This window comes from Stegostoma tigrinum, chromosome 21 (assembly GCF_030684315.1).
Source record: "Stegostoma tigrinum isolate sSteTig4 chromosome 21, sSteTig4.hap1, whole genome shotgun sequence".
Taxonomy (NCBI): domain Eukaryota; kingdom Metazoa; phylum Chordata; class Chondrichthyes; order Orectolobiformes; family Stegostomatidae; genus Stegostoma; species Stegostoma tigrinum.
Window position 1 is genome coordinate 48,648,507 of NC_081374.1, and position 26,980 is coordinate 48,675,486.

General features: G+C 44.3%; 2 protein-coding genes across 2 annotated transcripts in view; one reads left to right on the plus strand and one right to left on the minus strand.

The window, feature by feature from the left end:
• The window catches only part of LOC125462890 (potassium voltage-gated channel subfamily A member 2-like), a 65,605-nt gene extending 60,677 nt beyond the window's left edge, over nt 1-4,928 (minus strand). Inside the window, exon 1 of the mRNA XM_048553367.2 lies at nt 4,814-4,928. The gene's annotated coding sequence lies outside the window, so the exon portion shown is untranslated. The remainder of the gene's footprint in view (nt 1-4,813) is intronic.
• Nucleotides 4,929-12,577: 7,649 nt separating this feature from the next.
• Nucleotides 12,578-20,206, plus strand: LOC125462708 (gastrula zinc finger protein XlCGF26.1-like). The gene is made up of 2 exons (XM_059653272.1): nt 12,578-12,663; nt 16,561-20,206. Exons 1-2 carry the CDS (start codon nt 12,578-12,580, stop codon nt 17,945-17,947), a joined length of 1,473 nt encoding a protein of 490 aa, XP_059509255.1. The 3' UTR covers nt 17,948-20,206.
• Nucleotides 20,207-26,980: the final 6,774 nt, after the last annotated feature.

Sequence of the window (26,980 nt, forward strand, 5' to 3'; positions counted from 1 at the left end):
GCTTTGCTAAGCTTGGAGATAAAAGAAATGTCTGCACGAAGCTGCAGATGCCCAGATAGTTCTGGAATTGAAACATATATATCAATTGGCTGTGTGGTCGGCAACCTTAGGCTTGTTTTGATGTTAAGGCAAAAGCTTGAATACCAGCCAAATAATTTAAACCAGGTACTTAAAACCAGCTGAATTTAAATCTGATGGTGTTGACAACCTAGGACCAATTCAATTTTAAGAAAATTGGCAGGTCATCAAGTGCATATAAAAGGGGAATTTTGAAAATTGGTGTGAGAGCAAACTGCCACTGGAAGTGTAAAACTCTGGCTCTCTCAGAAATCATTAAGCTCTCTGATTAAGCACCATCTAAAAGTTCCATAGTACTCTTCGCTAATATTCCTGACACAAGGATTTGATGAAGAAAGAATTTCTGAAGAAGAATAGTAGTAAAGGCACAGAACATTCTGGAAGATGCAACCTGACTGCAGTTTTGAGAATCTAAGTTTTAATTTACTTTTTCTTATTAATTTGGTTTATATAAGTGGACTTTTATTTATTGGAACAGCACACCATTAGAATTTTGTATTATTTGGGAATAATTAGTAGTTGTTGTGGGGATGGAATTGCTTAATTCATGAATAGTTCTGTTAGTGTAATCACTGTAAGAGTTAGATAAATAAATTGTTACTTGTTGCTTATAAAGTGAATAACAAGGTGTTCATTTCATCTAACCATCTCCTCTATAACAAAACTGAGAACTTAAAACACTCTCACTTGCTGTGAAACCCAGCGCAAACTTACATCATGGCCTCTTATACTGTAAACAACAGTGACAGCTTACTGCATTTCCTCTTAAATTATGAACGTCAGTGTGAGGGAGACACAGTAAAGCCCACTGCCAGCTTGTAATGCAAAATGTAAGGACTATGCTTTTTTAAAAATTCTGTGGATTTTTTTTGAGAACTATGGGCTGAAATGAGAAAGAACCTGCTTGAAAAGAGATTGAAAGAGTGGCTCCAATTTCAAAAGCAAGTAACCTGACACCCATTGCGTGCATCATAAACAACTGTTTGAACAATCATTAATTGAAGAGCTGTGGATGATTTGAAGCTGAGGGGTGTACTGAGGCAGTTTTTGCTAGCCACAAGAACTTGATCTGTGGACTTGTGAACAGTTACCAGTGATCGAACTTTTTGCTAGCCAACTATTGTGTGATTAGTTCTCAGCTAATCAACATTGATTAGCTAACTGAACAGCTTCGAGGTGGGAACAAGTTACAGAGAGAAGTGTTCGGTTCTTCCGCAGGTCAGGCACAGTCTCTGCTCTTTGCAATTAAAACTCATATCAAACCTGTGGATAACTAGTTTATCCTTCCTGAAACATTGCTATAAACTATGATAAGTCTGAGACTCATCCTCATTTAGTCAAGCAATACACAAGAGGGCCTTCAGCCCATCCTGCCTGTACTATCAAATCTACCCTGGTGCCACCATCAAGCATTAGGCTCGTAGCCTTTAATATTATAATATTTCAATTGCTCATCCAAATACTTTTTAAGAGTTGTGAGGCTAGTTGCATTCCATGCACCCACTATCCTTTGGGTGAAAACATTTTTCTCAAGATCCCTCTAAATCTCCTGCATTTCATGTTGAAATGATACTTCCTTGTTATTGATCTTTCAAATAAGGGGGACAGTTGCCTTCTCTCCAACCTGTGCATGCCCTTTGTAATTTTGTGCCCTTGGTCAGGTCCCCACCTCAAGCTTCGCTGCTCCAAAGAAAACAACCTGAGCTTCATAGCTGAAGTGTTCCAACCCAAACCCAAACATGGACTTCAGCAAGGCATTTGATAAGGTTCCCCACGGCAGACTCATTCATAAAGTCAGGAGGTATGGGATACAGGGTGATTTGGCTGTCTGGATTCAGAATTGGTTGGCAGACAGGAGGCAGAGAGTGGTTGTAGATGGTAACTATTCTGCCTGGAGGTCAATGTTGAGTGGTGTCCCGCAGGGCTCTGTTCTTGGGCCTCTGCTCTTTGTAGTTTTTATAAATGACTTGGATGAGGAGGTTGAGGGGTGGGTTAGTATGTTTGCTGATGACACAAAGGTTGGAGGTGCCGTTGATAGTATCGAGGGCTATTGCAGGCTTCAGCGAGACATTGACAGAATGCAGAGCTGGGTTGAGAAATGGCAGATGGAGTTCAACCTGGATAAATGCAAAGTGATGCATTTTGGAAGGTCGAACTTAAATGCTGAATATAGGATTAAAGGCAGGATTCTCAGCAGTGTGGAGGAACAGCGGGATCTTGGTGTTCAAGTGCATAGCTCCGTCAAAGTTGCCACCCTGGTGAATAAGGTTGTTAAGAAAGCATATGGTGTTTTGGCTTTCATTAACAGGGGGATTGAGTTTAAGAGCTGGGAGGTTATGCTGCAGCTCTACAAAACCCTGGTGAGACCACACTTGGAATATTGTATCCAGTTCTGGTCGCCCTATTATAGGAAAGATGTGGAGGCTTTGGAGAGGGTGCAAAGGAGGTTTACCAGGATGCTGCCTGGACTGGAGGGCTTGTCTTACGAGGAGAGGTTGACTGAGCTCGGTCTTTTCTCTCTGGAGAGAAGAAGGAAGAGAGGTGACCTGATCGAGGTGTACAAGGTAATGAGAGGCATGGATAGAGTCGATAGACAGACTTTTCCCCAGGGCAGGATTGACTGCCACGAGGGGTCATAGTTTTAAGGTGTTAGGAGGAAGGTATGGAGGAGATGTCAGAGGGAGGTTCTTCACTCAGAGAGTTGTGAGCACATGGAATAGTTTACCAGTGGTAGTCGTGGAAGCGGAGTCATTATTGACATTTAAGCGACTGCTGGACATGCACATGGACAGCAGTGAATTGAGGGGAATGTAGGTTAGGTTATTTTATTTTTGGATTAGGAATATTCCATGACACAACATCGTGGGCCGAAGTGCCTGTGCTGTGCTGTACTTTTCTATGTTCTATGTTCAAACAACATCCTGGTGAATCCCCCCTCCACCCCCTAGAGTGCAATCACATCTTTCCTATAGTAAAAAGGTGCTAGAGCTACACAGATTGCTCCAACTGTGCCCTAACCAAAATCCTATACTTCTCCAATATGATTATCCTAGGCGAGTATCCTAGGTGCCTTCTTAACTAACCCATTATCCTGTTCTGCCATCTTCAGGGATTTGTAGACACACTCCAAGATCACACTGTTCTTTTCAGCTTCCTAGGGTCCTGCATTTATTGAGTACTCTCTTGTGTTACTGCTTCCAAAGTGCATCACCTCACACTTACCAGAGTTAAATTCCATCTGTCCCTTCTGCTTGTCCGTGGTCTATATTCCTTCATTCCTTGCTTATTCATGTGCTTTTCTGAAAGACCCTTAAATGTCCCAATCGTAAGGCCCCCACCATCACCCGTGGCAGCACTTTCTGGATTCCTACCATTCTGTGTGTTTAAAAAAAAATTGCCCCTTACAACTCCTTTGAACTTTCCCCCTCTTACCTTATAACCTTCCGCTTCTAACTTTCTTACCTTAAATGCATGCCCTCTCGTATTAAAACTTTTCAACTCTGGGGAAAAAAGATTCTGACCGTCAATACTATCTACGCATTTCATAATTTTACCAACTTCTCTCAGGTCTCCCCTCAGTCTCAGCTACTCCAGAGAAAACAACACTAATTTGTCCAGCCTCTCCTTAGAGATCATACCCTCTAATTCAGGTAGCATTCTCTTATGCACCCTCTCCAAAGCCTCCACTTTCTTCCTGTAACATGGTGATCAGAACTGAAAGCAATATTTGAAGTGTGGCCTAACCAAAGTTTTATAAAACTGCAACAGGAGCTCCTGACTCTTGTACTCAAAGGCAAGCAAGCCATATGTCTTCTTTACCACCTTATCCATTTGTGTGACCATTTTCAAGGAGATTTGGATTAGGACCTCAAGATCCCTATGTTCATCAATGCAACCATTATTTTTCTTTAAAATTTGATCTCCCAAAGTGCAATATCTCACCAGCCTGGATTAAACTCCATCTGCCATTTCACAGCCCATATCTGCAACTGATCCATATCCAGCTGTACCCTTTGACAACCTTTTACACCATCCACAATTTCCCCAATGTCTGTGTCATCTGCAAACCTACTAACACATCCATTTACATTTTCATCCAAATCATTTACATTAATCATAAACAGCAGAGGTCCCAGTATGGATTCCTATGGAACACCACTAGTCACAGACCTCCAGCCAGAAAAATCCCCTTCCACCACTACCTTCTGTTTACTATGGGCAAGCCAATTGCAAATCTGTGCAGACAAGTTATAATCTTCTGGATGGGACTACCATGAGGAAACATCTTGTATCTTTCACAAATCAAAGAAAGCAAGCATGGCTGAAGCAAAGTACTGGCCAGCAAATGAATCATAATCATCATTTTTAACAATACAACTTGGGAACAACGACTGTCTTCCAATCTTTCCACTCTATCCATAGCTTATTTAATCCTGTCTGCCTATGTGTGTAAATGGCAGGTTTATAAGGGATCAGAGATTTAATAAGTAGTATCGTATGCCGATGGTGTATAACTGTTTACCTGTAGCTACAGTCTAATTGCTTGCATAAATAGTGATTCTTTTCTAGTACAGAAACCAATCTTTATAATCAAGCTGGGTCTGAGTGTCAGGTAAATTGGGGAACTTTGCAGATTTTACAAAAACTTTTGTAACAATTCTATTAATAGGGAGGCATGATTTCCAGTGTGGTACCCCAGTTAGGTGTAAAGCCAGGTAAAGTTCCACAGTCTTACCGAGCTGCTCTCTCTTCAGAGACATGACTGGTTATAGTTTAACTTGAGAGTCACCGTGCCCCAGACCAGGCGAGAGGTTGAGAAGAAAAGTGCTTAATGGTACCCTCAGCGGCGATTGAATCCACACTATTGCCATAATTCTGCATTTCAAACCAGCTGTCCGGGAGACTAGACAACAGGATGGAAAGAGACAGAATGGCGATGTCATTACCCAGACAGCCGTGCGGCGGCGAACTACCCGCTTTGCAGAAGAGCCGTGCGCAAGCGCGGTGCTGGAGCATGCGCAGTGATAAGAACAGTGAGGCAGTAGGCACCGTGTGGAAACATTTCATCTTCAGGGACTGCTCAGCGGTGGAGCTTTTCCTTCATGGGGAAACTGGCTGAGGTGAACGGCTGCCGTTTGGTTTGGGGCCGTCGAGGACAATAAATAAATACAACCTTTGGGTGAAGTCACTGGGTCTTGAGATCTCCAAGAGGGTCGTGAGAAGCCAGCTGGAAGTTACAAAGAGACAGAAGAAAACAACTGCAAAATCAGCAGTCGCTAGGTTTTCCCCCTTCACGGTCCGCTTGGTGAATGCCATTTTTAACCTGCCCCCAAGAGCAGGCAAAGCCAGTGACGAGGGGATGGGATGCGAAGCCACGAGCTGATGGGCGTGGTCATAAACTAGGGTTTCCTTCCAGGGGCTGGGGGGGCGGAGCCGCGGGTTGTGGGAGCAACGCATCGTGGTAGGGGCGGGGCCGAGGGCGGCTGGGCAGGTCCGTGGCCTGGGGCTACCCTTTTTGGGATGGGGGCGGGGCCTCATGCTGGATATCCATCCTGGAGTTGGGGGCGGACTTCTTCACAGGCTATCACTCTCTGGGTGAAGAAAGTTTACCTCAGTTCTGTCCTGAATGCTTTACCCTGTATCCTATTTCATCAGGAACATCCTTCCTGCACCTACCCTATCCAATACTGTTCAAATTTTCAAGGTTTCTCACTGACCACCTCTCTGATATTAACATTAGAATGAGTAGGAGGACTTTGTTGCCCTTTGTTCAGAATGAAGACATTTTGCCTATAAAACTTTAATTGCTTTTCAGACCCAGTGTCTTATTCATGAGGCAGAGCAGCAGCGCAGAAGGAAAGAAAAGGAAGCAGAACCTGATCTCTGCATCCCACGGGATGTCCTGCTCCATGTGCCCAAAAGCTCTGTTCAGTGACGTGAAGACCCAGGGCAGAAACAACCCAGTGTAGATGTCGTCCTTGAATCAAGAGACTGCTGACCTCAATGCAATGTGCAGCAGAGAGTAGGCATGGTCATTCCTGGGCCAGGAGATGGGAATGATATGAATTTCTGTCCTATTCTGTCAGTGATAGTTATAAACTCTGCTGCCAAGGGTTTTTTTTTAAGATCACCTACAGCGTGGAAACAGGCCCTTTGGCCCAACAAGTCCACACTGCTCCTTGATGCATCCCTCCCAGACCCATCCTCCTATAACCCACACACCCCTGAACACTTTGGGCAATTTAGCATGGCCAATCCACCTAACCTGCACATCTTTGGACTGTGGGAGGAAACCGGAGCACCCGGAGGAACCCATGCAGACACAGGGAGAATGTGCAGACTCCACACAGACTGTTGCCCGAGGCTGGAATCGAACCCGGGTCCCTGGTGCTGTGAGGCTGCAGTGCTAACCACTGAGCCACCGTGCCTCCCAAAGTTGGAAAGGATGGATATACGCACAACAAACTCAAACTCAAACTGAGAGAAATGTTTGTCTCTTCTGAATGCTCACTGGCTCACATTGACTGAATTTGTAAACTTCTTTTACAGGATGTTTAAGGATGCTGCACAGAGATGTCACCCGCTCGCTGCAAATTTCCTAAACAGTAAGAGTTTGCTGTGAATGTAGTGCTTCTGCTATCATTCCATTTACAAGTTCCTAGAGGAGATTTTCAAATTGAGAAATGAAATTGTTGCAGAGGTGAGTATTTTTGACCATTTGCTTTTAGTTTTGTGTAATTTTATCAGTGAGGTTCTGTGGCTCTCAAGTTTGTGTGACTCCCTTATGTGGACCTGAATCCATATCCATTCATTGTTCTGTTTAACCTTTCTCCTCCCTGATCACCTCTCTGCAGTTATCTAACTTTCATGATGTTTTGTGTTTTACTCTTACTTCTATTGACTGTTTCTACGTGTGATTTCTACTGCTGCCCATTCATGACATAGCCTCTACTGCTTTTTGGGGAGAGATATGAAAGGCCTTGTGCCTGGAGGAGGTCACAGAGATACAGATAATCACAACCTAGAAGGAAAGCAGACAGAAATGAGGTTTTAAAATTTTGGTGAAGCAAAGTTCTGTGGATGCTGGAGATCTGAAACAGAGCTCTGAAGAAGGATCACTTGAGACATTAACTCTGTTTTCTCTCCATGATCCTGCCAGACCTGTTGAGTTTTCCCAGCAGTTTTAGATTTTGGTTTAAAATGTTGGCCCATTTTAACCTGGAGCCTTTGCTGATTAGTGAACATGGATTGGTGATAGGTGAACAAGACTTGGTACGAGTTAGCACATTGGGAGCAGAGTCTTTGAGGATCTCAAGATTAGTGGGAGGTTGATTGTGGAAGCCTAGCCAGGTGGGTTTTAGAATAGTTAAGTCTTGAGAGGTAACAAAGGAATGGATGAGAGTTTTTAGGAGCAGATGAGCTGAGACTAGGGTGGACTTGGATGATGCTACTGAGTGAGAAATAGACTTTCTTGGTGATGATATATGTTTGGAAGCTCATCTTGGGGTGAAAATTTCACCATAGCTGTGGAATAGTGTGGTTCAACCTTGGATAGTTGACTGTGAGAGGGATGGAGTCATTGTGAGGAAGTGGAGTTTGTTGCAGGGACTGAAGACAATGGCTTCAGTCTTCCTAGTCTTCCTAGTCTTCAGTCCTCCTAATATTTAAATAGAGGAAACTTCTGCTGATCCAGCCCTCAATGTCACACAAGTCAGGACAGTGTGTAACTTGGAAAAGTCTGTGTCCATGTAAATGTGTAATACTGGTCCTTCTAGGTAATGGAGTTTCTGGGTTTGTGAGATTCTGTCAATGTTCTGGTTGATTTGTAGACATATTAAAATAATCAACTTCGCCCCTGCATTTCATTTTCTGTCTCTTTGTGTCTACCTTATCTGCCTTCCCAGAATGGCCAGTGACTTGTAAATGTCCAAACACATAGCAGGTTGCCTTCCCTGAAGGACATTTTTCTTTTATTTCTTCATTTTGTGGAATGTAGGCATCGCTGGTTGGCTGGAATTTATTGCCCGTACCAGTTGCTGTTGAGAAGGTGGTGCCAGCTGCCTTCTTGAATCGCTGTAGTCCACCTGCTGTGGGTTGTCCCACAGTGTCATTAGGGAGTGAATTCCAGGATTTTGACTCAGCAACAGTGAAGGAATGCTGATGGTATTATCACTAGACCGTTAATCCAGAGACCCAGATAATGTTCCGATGACCCAGGTTTGAATACCATGGTGGAATTTGAATTAAATTTTTAAAAATCTAGATTTAACAATCTACGGATGACCATGAAATCATTGCTGATTGTTGGAAATACCCATCTGGTACTTCAGGGAAGAAAATCTGCTGTCCACACCTGGTCGGGCCTACATGTGATGCCAGACCCATGGCAATGTGGTTGATTCTCAATTGCTCTCTGAAATGGCCTAGCAAGCTATTCAGTTGTACACATTTCTAAAAAGTCAGACTGATCACCTGGCATCGACCTTGGCACTGGAAAAAAGGACAGCAGAAACAGCTCTGTTGATCCTGAAAGTCCTCCTCAGTAACATCTGGGATCTAGAGCCAAACCTGGGAGTGTTGTCTCACAGTCCAGTCAAGCAACAGTCTGACATTGTCTTCGAGGTATGATTCCACGAGTATGACAATGTCCCAGACAGCACCATCGCTATCCCTGGATATGTTCTGTCTCACTAGCAGGACATACCCAGTAAAAATGGTGGGACAGTGGTATTCAGTTAGGAGGGTGTTGCTCTGGGAATCTTCACCATGGACTCTGGACCCCATGAAACCTCATGGCTTCAGATTAGACATGGGCAAAGAAAACCTCCGCTGATTACCATGTACTATCCTTCCTCAACTGATGAATCAGTACTCCTCCATGCTGAACAACACTTAGAGGCAGCACTGAGGATGACAAGGGCACAAAATGTACTCTGTGTGAGGTATTTCAATGTCCACCACCAAGAGTGGCTCGACAGCAGTAATACTGATTGAGCTGGTCCTAAAAGACATAGCTACTAGACTGGGTCTATGGCAGTTGGTGAGTAAAACAGAGAGGAAAACATATTTGACCTCATCCTTACCAATCTGCCAGCTGCACATGCATCTGTCCATGACAGTATCTGTAAGATACGTGACCTCCGCACACTCCTTGTGAAAGTAAATTTCCACCTTCACATTGAGAACATCCTCCATCGTGTTGTGTGACACTATCACCATCCTAAATGGGACAGACTACGATCAGATCTAGCAACTCAAGACAGGGCATCCTTGAGGCGCTGTGGACCATCAAAGGCAGCAGAACTGTACTCCAGTACAGCCTGTAACCTCATGGCCTGGCATATCCCCAGCTCAACCATTACCATTAAGCCAGGGGATTGATCCTGGTTCAATGGAGAATGCAGGAAGACATGCCAGGAGCAGCACCAGGCATACCTGAAGATGAATTGTCAACCCAGTGAAGCCACCAAACAGGACTGCTTGTGATACAGCAAAAGCAGCAAGTGATGGACAGAGCTAAGCAATCTGACAACCTAGAGATCAGATCTAATCTCTGCAGGTCTGCCACATCCAGTCATGAATGGTGGTGAATGATGAAGCAACTTACTGGCGGAGGGGGCTCCACAAATATTTTTGAGAAGATTTGTAGTTCAGGTTGTGAATGAGGCTGCAGACTTGCTCACTGAGTCAGTGTGTTTAGTTGCAGACGTTTCATCACCCTGCTAGGTAACATCGTTCATGCGCCTCCGGTGAAGCGTCAGTGTTCTGTCCCACTTGTTATTTATATTCCTTGGTTTGCTGGGGTGGTTGGTATTACTTCCGGTTCTGTTTTCCAGTGGTTTGTGTATCGGATCCAGTTCAGTGTGTTTGTTGATGGAGTTCCGATTGGAATGCCAGGCCTCCAGGAATTCCCTGGCACAACTCTGGCTTGTGCTATTATGGATGTGTTGTCTCAGTCAAATTCATGTCCTTCTTTGTCCTTGTGTATTGAGACCAGCAAGAATTGGTGTATTTCTTGGTGGCTAGTTGGTTTTTGTGTATCCTTTGGCCTGTGTAATGTTTTTCACAGTTTGTGCTTGGTATTTTGAATATTACATTAGTTTTATTAGTTGTGGGTATAGGATCTTTTATAGACGTCAGTAACTGCCAGAGGGTGGTTATTGATTTGTGGGCTACCCTGATGTTGGACCAGATACTTAATTACTCCAGCAACCACCCCAACATCATGAACAGAGCTGCATCAGGACATTATTCAAATGGGCCACAATACACTGAAGCAATCTGGAATTACACAAAGCAGAACAGAAGCACTTATACAGAGTTTTTAAAAGGAATGGATACCCAAAAAGCACAATCTGCCATTACCTCCATGAAAGACCTCAACCAGAAGACACAACACAGCTAGGCACACTAGTCACCCTACTGTATATCAGAGATGACCGCAAGATTACAGAAACCCCTAGGAATTAGGGTAGCCTATGACCCCACAAACGTTTGACTGGAGGCGCACTGACCATGTTACCTCACGGAGTAACAATACATCTGCGACAAAACATACCAGCTCGGCAAGCAAAAAATCTACAACATCATCCATAACCTGAGGTACAAGTCTTCTCAAAACCTCTAAACACCTATGGGCGCAACATCCTCATACTGGCCTGCAGATGAGAGACAAATACTATCCGTCAGAACGCGACCTGTGAATGACTGTACTTCCTGTGCGAATGCCTCAGAAAACCGGTACTACTACCAAGCTTAAAATATATACCATCAACAATCCACAGACAGACCACCAAAAAATGAAGCCCAAGGGATCCAATACACCCCACTTCAATGGACTCCCCAAGGTACACAAGCCAAGGGTCCCCATCAGACCCATTGCCTCACAACAGGCATGCCAATATATAGACTACCCAAAGAACTACAATGGAAACTGAAATACTTAGTTGACAACACTACCCACTCCATTCACTCCTCCAAGAATTCCTCAACATTGTTAAGGTCACCAGAATAGAAGAGGATACGATAATGATGTCCTTCGATGTAACAGCACTATTTACATCCGTAAACACTGACTTGGCCAAACAGACAATTGCCACAATGCTGAACAAATTGGGAAAGCAGGCACCCCATGATACCAAGAGCATTAACAAGGACAGCACCCTGAAACTGCTGGATCTGTGCCTCTCAACCCACTTTACCTTCGAACAAATCAACACGATCCCCAATAATAGATGAGACAACAAAGTGTGGAGCTGGATGAACACAGCAGGCCAAGCAGCATCTTAGGAGCACAAAAGCTGACGTTTCGGGCCTAGACCCTTCATCAGAAAAGGGGGAGAGGGAGAGGGTTCTGAAATAAATAGGGAAAAAGGAGGAGGCAGATTGAAGATGGATAGAGGAGAAGAGAGGACAAGAGAGTTGCAGTGGGAGAGAGATCCTCTGAGATTTGTCCGGAGAGAGGAGGGTAACTTCTTCAGGTTAGGCATCCCTGGAAGAGGGTTAGGATTAGGGTTAGAGTTAGGGTTAGGGTTAGGGGGAAGAGGGATTCCCAATATCAGGATTGATTGCAGAAGTGGTAATGCAAAGGTTAGAATTAACAATGCTCCCCACTATCTCACCCAAACTCTGGGTCCACTATGTAGATGATGCCCTTGTGATTGTCAAGCACACAAGACTAGAAAAAAACCACCAACACATAAACAACATTCTCACTGGAATAAAATTCACGAAACAAGAGAACAATAACTGACTACTCTTCCTAGACATAATGGTAGAACAACGGAAAACTCCAGACTAGTGTATACGGAGCAGATACTTAATTACTCCAGCAACCATCCCAACATCCATCAGTGGAGCTGCACTAGGACATTATTCAAAAGGGCTGCAACACACTATCCTGGCAGCAATCCAGCATTGTGCAAAGCAGAATAGGAGCCCTTAAAACAGAGTTTTTAAAAGGAATGGATACCCAAAGAACACAATCTACTGTTACCTCTGTGACAGACCACAACCAGAAGACACAACACATAAGGCACAGAAATCTATCACCTCAAGGTCCACAAATATCCCCATCCACAATGATGGTACAGCCCGTCATTATAGTGCAAAGGACAAGGCTGAAACTTTTGCAACAATCTACAGCGGAAAGTGCCAAGTGGATGATCCACCTCAGCCTCCTCCAGTGGTCCTTACATTACAGATATCAATCTCTAGCCAATATGATTCACTTTATGTGATATCCAGAAAAGGCTGGAGGCACTGGATACTGCAAAGGCTACAGGCTCTGACAACATTCCCGCAATAATACTGAAGATTTGTGCTCCAGAACTTGTTGCTCCCTTGGCCAAGCTGTTCCAGCACAGTTACAACACTTGCATCTACCTGACAATGTGGAAAATTGCCCATGGATGTCCTGTATATACAAAGCAGGACAAATCTAATTACTGCCCTATGTAAGAATAAGATACTTATGATACGCTTGATCATAAGTAAAGTGATGGAAGATGTCATCAACAGTGCTATCAAGAAGCACCTGCTCAGGAATAAGTGCCTTAGCTCTGTCAATCACTTGCTGCTTATGCTGTTAGTCATGCAAGTAGTCCTGTTTGGTGGCTTCACCAAGATGACATCTTCAGGCATGCCTGGTGCTGCTCCTGCCATGCCCTCCTGTACTCTCCATTGAATCAGGGTTGATCCCCTGGCTGAGGAAGGGTCACTGGACCTGAAACGTTAACCTTGTTTTCTCCTCCACAGATACTGTCAGACCTACTGAGCTTCTCCAGCAACTTTGTTTATGTTCCTGATCCCCTGGCTTGATGGTAATGGTTGAGTGGGGGATGTGCTGGGCCATGTGGTTACAGATTGTGCCGGAGTATAATTCAGCTGCTGTTGATGGCCCACAGCACCTTGTAGATGCCCAGTCTTGAGTTGCTAGATCTGTTCAAAATCTGTCCCATTTAGAATGTTGATAGTACCACACAATACGATTGAGGTTATTCTCAGTGTGAAGGCGGGACTTCATCTCCACAAGGATTGTGCAGTGGTCGCTTTTACTGATACTGTCATGGACAGATACATCTGTAGCTAGCAGATTGGTCAGGATGAGGTCAAGTATGTTTTTCTCTCTTGTTAGTTACTGCACCACCTGCGGTGGACCCAGACTAGCAGCTACATCCTTAAGGAAATGAAGAGCTCAATTAGTAGTGCTACTGCTGAGCTGCTTTTGCTCTTGGTAGTGGACATTGAAATTTCCTGTCCAGAGTGTATTTTGTGCCCTTGTTGTCCTCAGACCTGCCTCTAAGTGTTGTTCAACATGGAATACCAATACATCAGCCAAGGGAGGACGGTACGTGGTAATCAGCAGGAGGATTACTTGCCAGCTGTTTAACCTGAAGGCATGAGACTTCATGGGGTCCGGAGCTAATGGTGAGGACTCTCAGGGCAACACCCTCCTGACAGTATACCACTGTGCTGCCACCTCTGCTGGGTCTATCTTGTTGGTGAGACAGGACATATTCAAGGATGGTGATAACTGTGTCTGGGATATTAACTGTGAGGTATGATTCTGTTAAGTATGAGAATATCAGGCTGTTGCCCAATTAGTCTGTGAGACAGCTTTCCCAATTTTGATACTAACCCCCAGATGTTAGTGAGGAGGACTTTGCAGGATCGACAGGGCAGTTTCCACCATTGTCTTTTCCGGTGCCTAGGTCGATGTCAGGTAATTCATCTGGTTTCATTTCTTTGAGACTTTGCAGTGATTAGTACAACTGAATGACTTGCTAGGTTTTGTTGAGGGCAATTGAGAGTCAACCACATTGCTTTGGATCTAGAGTAACATGTAGGCCAGACCAGGTGAGGATGGCAGATTTCCTTCCCAGAAGGACATTAGCAAACCAGATGCATTTTTCCGACAACTGACAACGGATTTGTGGTCATGAGTAGACTCTTAATTCCATATTTTCTTTCTCATTGAATTCAAATTCCACCATCTGTCGTGGCCATGTTCGAACCCGGGTCACCAGAACATTATCTGGCTGTCTGGATTAATAGTTTAACGAGAATACCACTAGGCCATTGCGTTTCCATCACCCTCAGCGGTGAATCACTGTTTTTTGTGACCATGTAGCAGCTTTCCTGGTCAGTCTTTTTCAAGTGCCAATTCCACAAATTAACAGATTAATTCAGCACAATAATTTGGATAAATTAATTAATTAATCGATAGGTCTGTAACCTAAAACAGACACTTAGTTGTGTGTAATAGTACTCCTGGGTAGCTTTAAAAAAAATTAAAACAGGGGCAGGGTTCAGGTGAGGAGAGATTTTGAAATCCAAAGAGAAAAGTTGAAACATCTGACCAGTGTGGTGACATAATTAAATATAGCAGAAAAGTAAAGTTGTACATTTGGCATTGCACATCATAGAAAATAGTGTTTAAAAAGTAAATTAATGGTTTTTTTATTTGAATACACAAAGTATCTACGTTAGGACAGATGAACTTATGACACAGAGAGGGAATGATTTCAAATCAATCATTGTCAGGGAGACATCATTACAGGGTGATCAGGGGTTGGCGATAAATATTTAGGTACAGAATATTGCAGAGCAGACAGTCATGATGGGAAAGCAAAAGGGGGAGAAAGAAAAGGAAAATCCTTTTGGACTCAACTATTGGATCATTTCTGAGGATGTGCCAAGTCCAGATGCTATGTCTATATGTAGAATGAGGTTCACCCACACTATGCTTGACACATGCCCCTCTAATTTCCTGATGTATATACTGATAGGAAGAGTTGTAGCACCCAGTGTTCATAAGAGTTTTTGAGAAATGTTGTGCATGGAAGAGACTACAAAGTTGGAGAGGATTGTAGTGGGTGAAGTGTGTTTCGCTGAAAGAGAGGGCTGTATGATGTGGAGGAAGTTCCATGGAAATAGTGGAAAATCCAGAGGAGTGGAATCAAGTTACAGGAAGAGGGATGGACAGCTGCAGGGCGAGATGGGTTACAGTATCAGGAATAGAGAGTCATAGGGGCTGGAGGATGTTGCAGGGCATGAAGATTGCAGAGTCTGAGTTCGTTACATTGAGGAAGTTTGCGTGGAGTTGCAACTGTTGTACAGGCTGCAAGAACACAAACACGAGGAGAGTTACAGATACAAGACAATTTTGTTCATTAGGAACATCTTTAGCCACTTGATGGAATAAAGAGAAAGGGAACTTTGTGGGTGCTACAGATATTGAAAAGGTAGTAAGGATTCTAGTAGCAGAAGGAAGTATAGAAGAAGGAAACGTTATTGGAATAAATGATATGAAGGGAGTCAGGAAAGTTGTGACGTGCTAGAAAAGGTGGCAGAGAATGGCCTGAATGTTATTACAAAGTCAGTTACAAATTGCTGTGGCTGGAGGAGTTTCGAGTTAGGGAGGGGAATATGTGTTGCGGTTGGCTAAAGAGATATGGAAGGTTACAATGGCATGGGGGCAATTACAAATCCGTATTGTGGGACCCAAAACTGCTCCACCCACACCCAAACCCACATCCACAGTTGACCATTAACAGTTCGCAAGATAAAGATCAGCTCCACACAGGCACGCATGCACACACACATAGAATTGACCATTCACAATACGTAAGACAAAGATCAATTCCACATATACACAAAATTGAGTATTCACAATCTACAAAATAAAGATCAGCTCCATGCACACAAATACAGAATTGATCATTCACAGTCGACATGACAAAAACCCATTTCCACCCCCATGACATGCGCATGCACACACAAATGTATAAAACTGACAATTTATCATTCACAAGATACAGATCAACTGTACACATACAGACAGATGCATGCAGAACTGATCATTCACTGTCTCCAAGGTAAAGACCAGCTCTCCCCACACAAGCACACACAGAATGAGGAGGGAAAAGGGCCCAAAAGGCAGGGGTTGGCGGTGGTTGGGGGGGGTGGAACATGGAGCACTGACGAGCCAGGAAGCCAAATCTTGCCCGTCTTCCGTGCTTTGGCAGCACACCCCCCAACCCCTCACTGACACTCTGGTTCTCTCTTGGGCTTGACCACTTTACCTACCAATTTCCTTGGGTCCTGACCTCTTTCCACACATCTGACCCATTCCTGCTTCTGGATCTCTTTTTATCCTGTTCTAAATGACACCTTCTATAAACTCTCTCTCCAGAGTACAAGAAGGGGAGGATTAACAAAGAGCAAACTCAAACCTCACATCGAAATCTGACTGAGTTGCTCCACTTATCAGCACCATCAAATATAATTGGCCTGTTGACATGGAAGGCATTCAGTTGGGGGAATGATTTCCTTGCCTCCTTTAGACCAAAGAACCTTTTGCAAAAGTTCTGTAGTATGCGGACTCTGAGACAAGCTGTTATCAGTCTGACCACACAAACAGAGAGAAATCGGCTTGTGCTTGACCGTTTTAATCGATTGTGTTGCCTGGAAGCATTGAAGGAACTCTAACACCATGGAAAGTCCTTGGAAGTGTGAGGACTGCGGCAAAAGGTTTAGTTGTCAGTCCCGTCTGGAATATCACCGACGGGGGCACACCGGGGAGAGACCATGGAAGTGCGAGGATTGTGGGAAAGGCTTCAACCATCGGTACTTGCTGGAGTACCATCGGCGTGGGCACACTGGGGAGAGGCCTTTCAGCTGCACAGTGTGCGGGAAGGCTTTTGCTCAGGCAGCCAACCTGATGTTGCACCAGCGGATCCACACAGGAGAGCGCCCATTTGGCTGCAGTACCTGCGGAAAGAGGTTCAGTTGCTCGGCCAATCTCATTGGTCACCAGCGGATCCACAGTACGGAGAGGCCGTTCACCTGCTCCCTCTGTGGTAAGGGATTCACTGGGTCCTCTGACCTCCTGAAACACCAGCAGACACACACAGACGAGCGTCCCTTCAGGTGCTCAACCTGTGAGAAGCGCTTCCGGCGGGCATCCACCCTCACCACCCACCAACGGATTCACACTGGGGAGAGGCCCTTTGCCTGCCCAGATTGTGGGAAGGGTTTCACTGGGGCATCTGGCCTACAGTCACACCGGCGGATTCACAGCAAAGAGAAGCCATTCGGTTGCTTGTCGTGTGGGAAGAACTTCAGGCAGTCATCTGCCCTGAATGCACACCAGCGTGTTCACACCGGGGAGAGGCCGTTTATCTGCTCTGTCTGTGGGAAGGGGTTCACCCATTCTTCTGGCCTCCAGTCACACCAGCGAATTCACACGCAGGAGAAGCCATTTGGCTGCGCGTCCTGTGGAAAGAGCTTCAGGCATTCAACAGCCCTCAGTGCTCACCAGCGTGTTCACACCGGGGAGAGGCCATTCACTTGCTCAGTCTGCGGGAAAGGATTCACTCATTCATCCAACCTCCTGTCACACCAACGAATTCACACTCAGGAGAAGCCGTTTAGATGCACCTACTGTGGGAAATGTTTCAGGCAGTCATCCACCCTCACTGCACACCAGCGTACTCATACCGGGGAGAGACCATTCACCTGCCCTGTGTGTGGGAAGCGATTCACGCAGTCGGCCAATCTGCTAATGCACCAGCGGACTCACACTGGAGAGAGGCCATTCACCTGCTCAGTATGTCAGAAGGGCTTCACTCAGGCATGCAGCCTGCTCTTGCATCAGCGCACTCACGCTGTGAAAGATGCTTCACCTGTTCAGAGCATGGGAAGGAGTTCACCCAGTCCTCAATTATCCAGGAAGATGAAACAAAACCACTTGGCTTCTGACTCTTCAAAGCCTGTCCACCATCAAGCAAGCACAACTCAAGACTGTGAAGGAATACTCCCTACTTGTCAGGATGAGTGTGTCTCCAAAAACATTCAAGAAGCTTGATACCAACCTGACAAAGCAGCCTGCTTGATTGATAACTCATCCAAAAATATACCATCCCTCCACCATCAATGCTCAGCAGCAGCAGTGTGCATCATCTACAAGAAGCACTGCTTCTTCCTGACCACTACTATCTGGAATGACAAGGGCAGATACTTGAGAACACGTGCGACTTGTAAGTTCCCCTTGAACAACTCATTATCCTGACTTGGAAACATATCACTGTTCTTTAAATGTTGCCCTTCAAAATTTTGGTACTCCCTCTCTGACAGTGTTTTGGACAGCAGTAGTTCAAGTAGGCAGCACATAGCCATCTTCTCTGTGGCAGTTAGGGATGAGCAATAAATGTTGGCCCAGCCAGTGATGTCCATATCCCTAGAACAAATAAAATGAAATTGACATATTGCTTCAGGCAGAACCTGTGACAAAGACTGGTTTGAGTCCGACTCAGCAGAGGTGACACCTGCCATCGAAGCAAAAAGGCCAGGCCACACAATGTTCAATGTGAATGCATCAGCTAGGACATTGTATTGATTTGAAGTTACAGACAATTTGTGGGGGGTGGGGATATTCTGATCACAGACTCTGGCTCAGCTTTTGTCAAAAAATTCCAACTGCAGCATGATGATGTGCTTCTGCTTCTTTCTGAGATACTATCTTTTAAAGGCAAAAGGTTTGGAAAGGGAGATATGAGAGTTGTTTTCCAAACTGTTATTGCAAGTGCCTCTGTGTCTGATTTAAAAAAAAAAAATATAATATCCAATAGGAGATTAAAATTGTTCTGGGGCTCTTGGATAAGATAGAATTGTATTGAATGGGACGCCCCACTTAGAATAAAAAAAATGAAGAAAATCCCATGACAAAAGGCAACTGGAACAATTCGCCTTGGCTATAGTTCAATGGAATAAACCAAACTGGTATCCATGTACATTTTAATGAATGGAGTGTGTAGATGAGGCAGTTGGCCTTCTGTTGCAGATGTGTGTATCCTTGCCATTGAACATTTAAAGAAAACAGCATTTGACTTTCTGGTTGCTGCCTGAGACATCAGAATCATACAGGATGGGGAGAGATCATTGGACAGACAATTTAATATTGTCTCATCTAATGTTTTAAAGTCCTGCAGTGAAGCACTGTGTATTAGAAATAAATATGACAGACCAGCGAGGCCAAAGAAACAGGTTCACCTGCGAGGCGCCTTTTGGAGTATTCTTCAGAGTGCAGACTGTTTGGAATTTTACATTTTGCTATGATTCAATGAACCTCATGAACTTTCCAGTTATATGACAAGTTCTGAATTCCTTTCAAGGAATGTTTCTATAATCCTGCTGTTATTTTGGTCCTGCTGAAATCAATCTGATCGTATTGTACACTAGAACATAACTGTTTATAAAGAGTTCAAGTCCATGCTTCTTAGTGAGAGTTTTATTTCATTTACTCCCACTCCATAAAACTCTCACGTGACTGATTATTAGCTCCCTATCTATGTAGCCAAGTCAATCCCAGTTACCTGAATGGCTGTTTATTGGGAGAGGGGAGCGTGCAACAGGACATGGGTGTCCTTGTCCGCCAGTCACTGAAGGTAAGCCTGCAGGCGCAGTAGGCAGTAAAGAAGGCAAATGGTGTGTTAGCCTTCACTGCGAGAGGTTTCAAGTACGGGAGCAGGGATGTGTTGTTGCAGTTGTACAGGGCTTTGGTGAGACCACATCTGGAAAATTTAGGTGCAATTTTGGTATCCTTTTCTCAGGAAGGATGCTGTTGCAGTCAAGGGAGTGTAGTGAAGGTTTACCAGGCTGATTCTGGGGATAGTGGGTCTGACATATGAAGACAGATTGACTAGGTTGGGATTGTTTTCGCTAGAGCTCAGACGAATGAAGGGGAAATCTTTACAGAGAGTTTTAAAACCCTAACAGAACTGGACAGGGTAGATGCAGGGAGGATGTTCCTGATGGTGGGTGTGTCAAGTATCAGGCTCACAGTATGAGGATTCAGGGTAGATAATTTAGGATGGAGATGAGGAGACATTTCTTCATCCAAAGAGTGGTGAGCTTGTAGAATTCATTATCAAAGGAAGTGGTTGATGCCAAAATATTGAATGTATTCAAGAGGTGACTAGATATAGCACTTGGGGCGAATGGAATCAAAGATTATGGTGGGGAGAGCAGGATTAGGCTGTTGAGTTAGACAATCAGCCATGATTGTGAAGAATAGCGGAGCAGGCTTGAAGGGTCAAATGGTCTCCTTCTACTCCTACCTTCTATGTTTCTGTGTTAATTAATCCTCAACCATAAATCCAACAGCTGTTGCCTCATTCCATTAGGTTGCAGGCGTTCATTAAGACTTATTAGATGATAACAGATTCCCTTTTGAATATAATAATCATGAAATTAAACATACAGAATAAAAACACATTATATTCCCAATTTTTTTTCTTTACAAATTAAAGTTCTGAGTGTCCTTTTTCTTGTTTGTTCAATAGTTTCTTAGAGCTTGCTCCTTCCTCGTAAAACAACCACAGAACTGATTGCTGCTATCCACCCATTTCAATCTGGAGACCTCTCCATTCTTCTGCATCGGATGTAAAACTCTAATATTATTTTTTCATTCGCTCATTTAGTTGAGTGTACGTTATCCCATGTTGATATCTTACATATATGACACTCAATGGGTATGTTGCTGAATTTCCTTTAAGAACTTCCTCCAATAATTTTTTGAACAAATGTCAAGTTTCTTTCCATGAGTAAGCATTTCTGTTGGTAAGGTATGTTTTATGACTATTCTGATCTTTTCCAACACCAAGGTATAAGGCAACATTTATCTCCCTTTGTCACAAGAGAAATTATAAACTCTCCTGCACTCAAACTGCACTCATTGCAGAGGTGTGTAAAACAAGCTTCATTAAAAACAAGAAGTTTGATGTTCCTGGCATCCCTCATGAATGGAAACTTCAGAACTCAAAAATCCTTTTTACAATTATTTTTGGACCAAATGGTTGCCTTGAATACATTGCAAACTCGGGAAACAGCTCCTCATTTTCTTTATAGTTCTGAGGCTCAGTATTCAATAATTTTAGAAACTGTAAAAGCTGGGTGGACTGGCCATGGTAGACATGAAGTTAGGGGGATTGGGTGAGGGGTGGGTCTTGGTGGGCTTCTCTTCAGAGGGATGTTGCAGACTCGTTGGGCTGAATGGCCTCTTTCTCCATAGGGATTCTGTGTAAATGTTAACTCTCTTTCTCCATGGTTTTGTTTCTTAATTCATTCATTGGATTTAGGCATTGCTGGCTGAACTAACATTTATTGTCCATTCTTGATCGCTCATAAGGCAGTTAAGGGTTAAAAAATTGCTACGGGAGTGGAGTCACATGCAGGCCAGCAGTTTCCTTGCCTGAAGAATACCATCATCACTATCCCTAGTTTTTTTTAATTATTCATTAGCAGAATGAGGGTGTCACTAGCTAGGTCAGCATTTATTGCCCGTCCTAGTTAAGAACCAACCACAACTCTTTTGGTCTGGAGTCAAATGCAGACGAGGTAAGGATGGCAGTTTCTTTCCCTAAAGGGTATTAGTGAACCAGATGAATTTTTCTGATGATCAACAATGGTCTCATCATCATTATTAGGTTCTTAATTCTAGATTTTCATTTAATTCAAACTCCACCATCTGCCATGATGGGATTCGAACCTGGCTCCCCACACCTGGGTCTCTGGATTAATAATCCGCTGATAATACAGCTAGTCCGTTGCCTACCCTAATGTCCTGTCCCACCAGCAGGACTGACTCACTAGGGCACAGTGGTATACTGTCAGAAGGAAATGCTCTGGGAATCTTTAACATGAATCCTCCTGAGGTTTTATGGTATCAGATCAAGCATGGGCAAGGACACTCCCTGCAGATTACTATGTACTGTCTACCCTTAGATGATGAAAGTGTACTCATATTTAACACCTGAAGAAAGCACTGAGGGTGGCAAAGGCACAACATGTACTCCAGGTGGAGGATTTCAAAGTTTACATACAAGGTGGCCAAGCAGCAGCGCTCCTGATCAAGCTGGTTGGGTCCTAAAGGACGGAACTGTTGTACTGGGTCTGCAGCAGCTGATGAGGAAACCACCAAGATGGATCTGTCTGTGACTCGTATGGGTAAGAATGACCACTGCACAATCCTTGTCAAGAAAAGTCTCAGCTTTACATTGAGAATACTCTCCATTGTGTTGTGTGACACTATTATTGTATTAAATGGTACAGACTTTGAACGGATCTGGCATCTCAAGACTGGACATCCATGAGGGGCTGTCAGCCATTAACAGCTGTAATATTGTACTCCAATGTGTAACCTCATGGCTGGCATATCCCCACCTCAACTAACCATCAAACCAGGAGATCAGCCCTAATTCAATGGAGGGCATGCCAGGAACAGCATCGGGTTTAACTTAGAAAGCAGGTGTCAACTGCCAGACAGCATAAGCAGCAAGTGATAGAGCTCTGTGATCCCACCATCAATGGATCAGATCAGAGTCCTGCCACATCTAGTCATGAATGGTTTCAGAGTTAGGCTTCGCAGTGGGGTTAAAATTGTTTCAGAGATTTTCTGAAGGAGGGTCTAGGCCTGAAACGTCAGCCTTCCTGCTCCTCTGATGCGCTTGGGCTGCTGTGTTCATCCAGCTGTACACCTTGTTATCTCTTTTAGTCATGAATGGTGATGGACAATTAAATAACTCACTGGGGAAGGAAGCTCCACAAATATGTCTATCCTCAATCATGGGAGACCTCAGCACATCAGTGCAAAAGATAAGGCGGAAGCATTTGCAGCAATCTTCTCCCAGACGTGCTGAGGGGTTTATCCATCTCAACTTCCTCCAGTGGTCTCTAGCATTATAGATACCAGGCTCCAGCCAATTCTATTCACTCCACATGATATCAAGAAATGTCTGGGAACACTGAAAAGACTATGGGCCCTGATAACATAGTACTGAAGACTTGTGCTTTAGAACTTGCTGCTACATTACCCAAACTGTTCCAGTAAAGCTTCAACGCTGCCATTTACCCAACAATGTGGATAATTGCCCATACACATCCTGTACAATGAAAAAAGGGAAAAATCCACCCTGGTCAAGTTCCATTACATCAATCTACTTGTTAAGAAATAGAAGTTGTCATCAACAGCACTAATAAGCAACACCTGCTCACCAGTTTGGGTTCCTCCAGCACCACTCAAACCCTGATGTCATTACACCCTTGGTTCAAACACGGACAAAAGAGCTGAATTCCAGAGGTGAGGTGAGAGGCAGCCCTTGATATCAAGGTTACAATTGACTGAGTGTAGCATCGAGGAGCCTGAGAAAAACTCAGAACAATGGGAAAACTCTTTGCTGATTGGAGTCATAAATGGCACATATGAAGATGGTTCTGATCGTGGGAGGTCAGTCATCTCAGCTCCAGAATGTTTCTGGAAGAGTTTCTCACGGTAGTGAAGCTAGGACCAATTATCTTCAGCAGTTTCATCAATCACCTTTCCTCCGTCATAAGGTCAGAAGTAGGGATGTTTGCTTCTGATTGTGCAATGTTCAACACCATTCAGGAGTCCTCAGATTCTGAAGCAGTCCGTGTTTAAATAAAACAAGATCTGGACAATATTCAGGCTTGGGCTGACAAGTGGCGAGTAAAATTCACACCACACAAACGCCAGGCAATGACCATCTCCAATAATAGACAATCTAACCACTCTCTCTTGACATTGAATGGTGTTATCATTACTGAGTCCCTCATTATCAACATCCTGGTGATTATCATTGACACAAAACTCAACTCTCCATCTAAGTACAGCTGCTGCAAAAGCAGGTCTCAAGCCAGGAATACTGCAGTGAATAACTCATCTGACTCCCCAAATTCTGAAAGCTGCTACGTATGATGCAGCAAAACATGCAGGGTCTACTTTATACCGAAGTCAGCCCAATTTTTAACACGACAGACCTTACTGAGAAATACCAAACTCTAGAGGCATCATTTAGGAAATTGAGTCGGATGATCAGTAAATTCATTATCGACAGAGTGGGATTTGTACTAAAATCTCCAGAACTTTACCTTTAGATTCTTGCCAAGGTGTGTTGACCAGAACTGCACATGATATTCCAGCAATGGCTTCAGCAAAGCTATGTACAACTTCAATATGACCTCTCTGCTCTCTCTTATATTCAATAATATAATTTACACAAATATGTGGTTCTAATGTCCTAACCCTGATCTTGTACACTATACTTTCCCAGTGGCATTCCCTGCTCTACTTATAATGGTCGTGTATCTCCATTACTTGCCTCCTCTAGTAAATATTTCACTTCAGCACCCACTTTTGGCAGTTGTCCATTGGTACAAATCAGCTTATGTTGACTATCAAAACAGATCTGTCCACCATCAGATAAACTACAAATCTCAGTATTTTGGCCTAGCTGTGCAATGTTTGTGAGATACCTAGTTCCTCACTATTTTCTATTAGTTCTTTGGAATCAGTGAATTTACAACCCATACCAAGCAACCTTGAAGAGTGTACCCAAACATTCTGTTGCCATGCTGGTAGAATTTTTCCATATATATCAATGACCTTCGCCAGGCCTATTTATTATTTAAGCCCCTCTCTCTTCTAATAAACTGTATCTCCCTGGTTGACACCTGTTTCAGATTGGCTCACCAAATTCTCTTCTCAACATTGGTTTCCATGAAAGGTTTTCTTTCTGCAAGCCATGCATTTAAATGTTCTGGAAAAGTAGAATTAATTGTAGTCCCTCCCAAACTGATCACTTATTACTGATGAAACTTCAGGATTCCTATCAAAAATTAACTGATATGACTATACTCTCCAAATATCTTGATTCTCGTTATTTTACCAGGAATGATTATTCTTTTCAAAGATTTTAATGTATTATCATCCCCAGATGAGCAGATAGGCGGAGAGAAGATGGACAGGCCAAGGAGGCAGGGATGATGCCAGTACAGGTGAGTGTAGGTATGGAGTTTAGATGGGTGTTGGTCGGTGAGGAGGGAGGGACGGGTAGACAGGATGCAAGATGAACAGATCAAGGAGGAGGGGATGAGGCTACTAGGTAGGAAGTGTGGGTGGGAGTAGGTCAGTGAGGTGGGAGTAGCGGATAGGTGGGAGAAAAGATGGACAGGTCAAGCAGACAGGGACGAGAGGGGCTGGTCTTGGGATGAGGTCGGGGGTGAAGCTTGTAAAGTCCACATTGAGACCATTGGGCTGGAGGGTTCCCAGGCAGAATACAAGATGCTGTTTCTCCAGTCTTTGGGGGATATTGTTGTGGCATTGGAGGAGGCCCAGGATGGACATGTTACCCAAGGACTGCAATTTCCCCTCCACAGTGGTCAAAAACGCCCTTGACCACATCTCTTGCGTTTCCCACACCTCAGCCCTCACATCCCCTCCCAGTAATAACAAGAAAGACAGAATTCCCCTTGTCCTCACCTCTGGATTCAATGCATCATTCTCTGCCAGTTCTGCCACCTGCAAGCTGACCACAGTATAAATGACATATTTCCCTCTCCACCCTTATCTGCCTTCAGAGGGACCGCGCTCTCCATGACTCCCTCATCTGCTCCTCACTCCCCACTAGCCCCACCACCCCCTGACACCTTTCCCTACATTAACAGGAGGTGGTACAAATGCCTGCCCCTCACCTCCATCCCAGGCCCCAAGAAAACCTTCCACATTAAACAGATGTTCACCTGCACATTCATTAATGTGGTATATTGTATCCGCTGTACCCGATGTGGCCTCCTCCACATCGGGGAAACCAAGCGGAGGCCTGGAGACCGCTTTGTGGAACGCCTACGCTCGGTTTGGGCAAACGACAACACCTCCCAGTTGCGAACCACTTCAACTCCCCCTCCCACTTCTTGAATGACATGTCCATCCTGCGCCTCTGCCAGTGCCACAACGATTCCACCCAAAGGCTGGAGGAACAGCACCTCAGTTTCTGCCTGGGAACCCTGTAGCCCAATGGTCTCAATGTGGACTTTACAAGCCTCAAAATCTCCCCAGCCCTGACCTCCTTCCAGGACCAGCCCCTCTCGTCCCTGCCTCTTTGACCTGTCCGTCTTTGCTCCCACCTATCCATTCCTCCCACTCCCACCCCCACTTCCTATCTACTAGCCTCATCCCCGCCTCCTTGACCTGTCCATCTTCCCTTCCACCTCCCTGCCTCTCCCTCCTCACTGACCAACCCCGATCCAAACTCCATACCTACACTCACCAGTACTGGCTTCATCCTCACCTCCTTGACCTGTCTGTCTTCTCTCCACCTATCTGCTCCTCTATCCACCTTCTATCATTGCCTCTCCCTCTCTCCATATACCTCAGAGCCCCCTCCCCCTCCCCCATTTCTGAAGAAGGGTCCAGACCCGAAACGTCAGCTTTCCTGCTCCTCTGACGCTGCCTGTTCTGCTGTGTTCATCCTGCTCCACACCTTGTTATCTCAGACTCCATTTAAATAATATTCAGTTCTTCTATTCTTCTTTCCAAAGTGCATAACCTTATGATTTCCCACAAACTAACTGTCCAACACTGCACATCTGGTAAACTCTGTCAGTAACTCTGTCAGGCTGACTTGTAACTAATACAATGCCCTTTCTTGGATCTGAATGCCCATCTTCTCCTGTGGAATCTTTCATTTCATTTTTAGTTTTGAGTTCTCCATTCTACCATTTCGGAAACTTCATGATGTACTTTAAATCACAACTGAAACGTATAGTGACTACACTCTGAGCAGTTCTGGGGTTCATTCTCTCTTTCGACGTCCAAGTATAGAGTTATAGTCACACAGCACAGAAAAGGTCCTTTGGCCCATCAAGTCTGCACTGACATAACTACCACAAAACTCGCACAAATCCCAAATGTCTGCACTTATCATATATCCTTGAATGAATCGAATTGAATATCCTTTATTGTCCCTTATTATTAGGATATTGTCAGGATATTTCAAGTGCTTATCGAAATATTTTTAAAGGTTGGAGGACTTGCAGCCTCCAC

What these genes read in the sequence shown, in the direction of transcription:
- LOC125462708 (XM_059653272.1), top strand. Translation starts at nt 12,578, where the DNA reads ATGGAAGATGTCATCAACAGTGCTATCAAGAAGCACCTGCTCAGGAAT. An exon ending in AATCACTTGCTGCTTATGCT is followed by an intron (nt 12,664 to 16,560) that starts GTTAGTCATGCA and finishes GAAGCATTGAAG; the next exon opens with GAACTCTAACACCATGGAAA.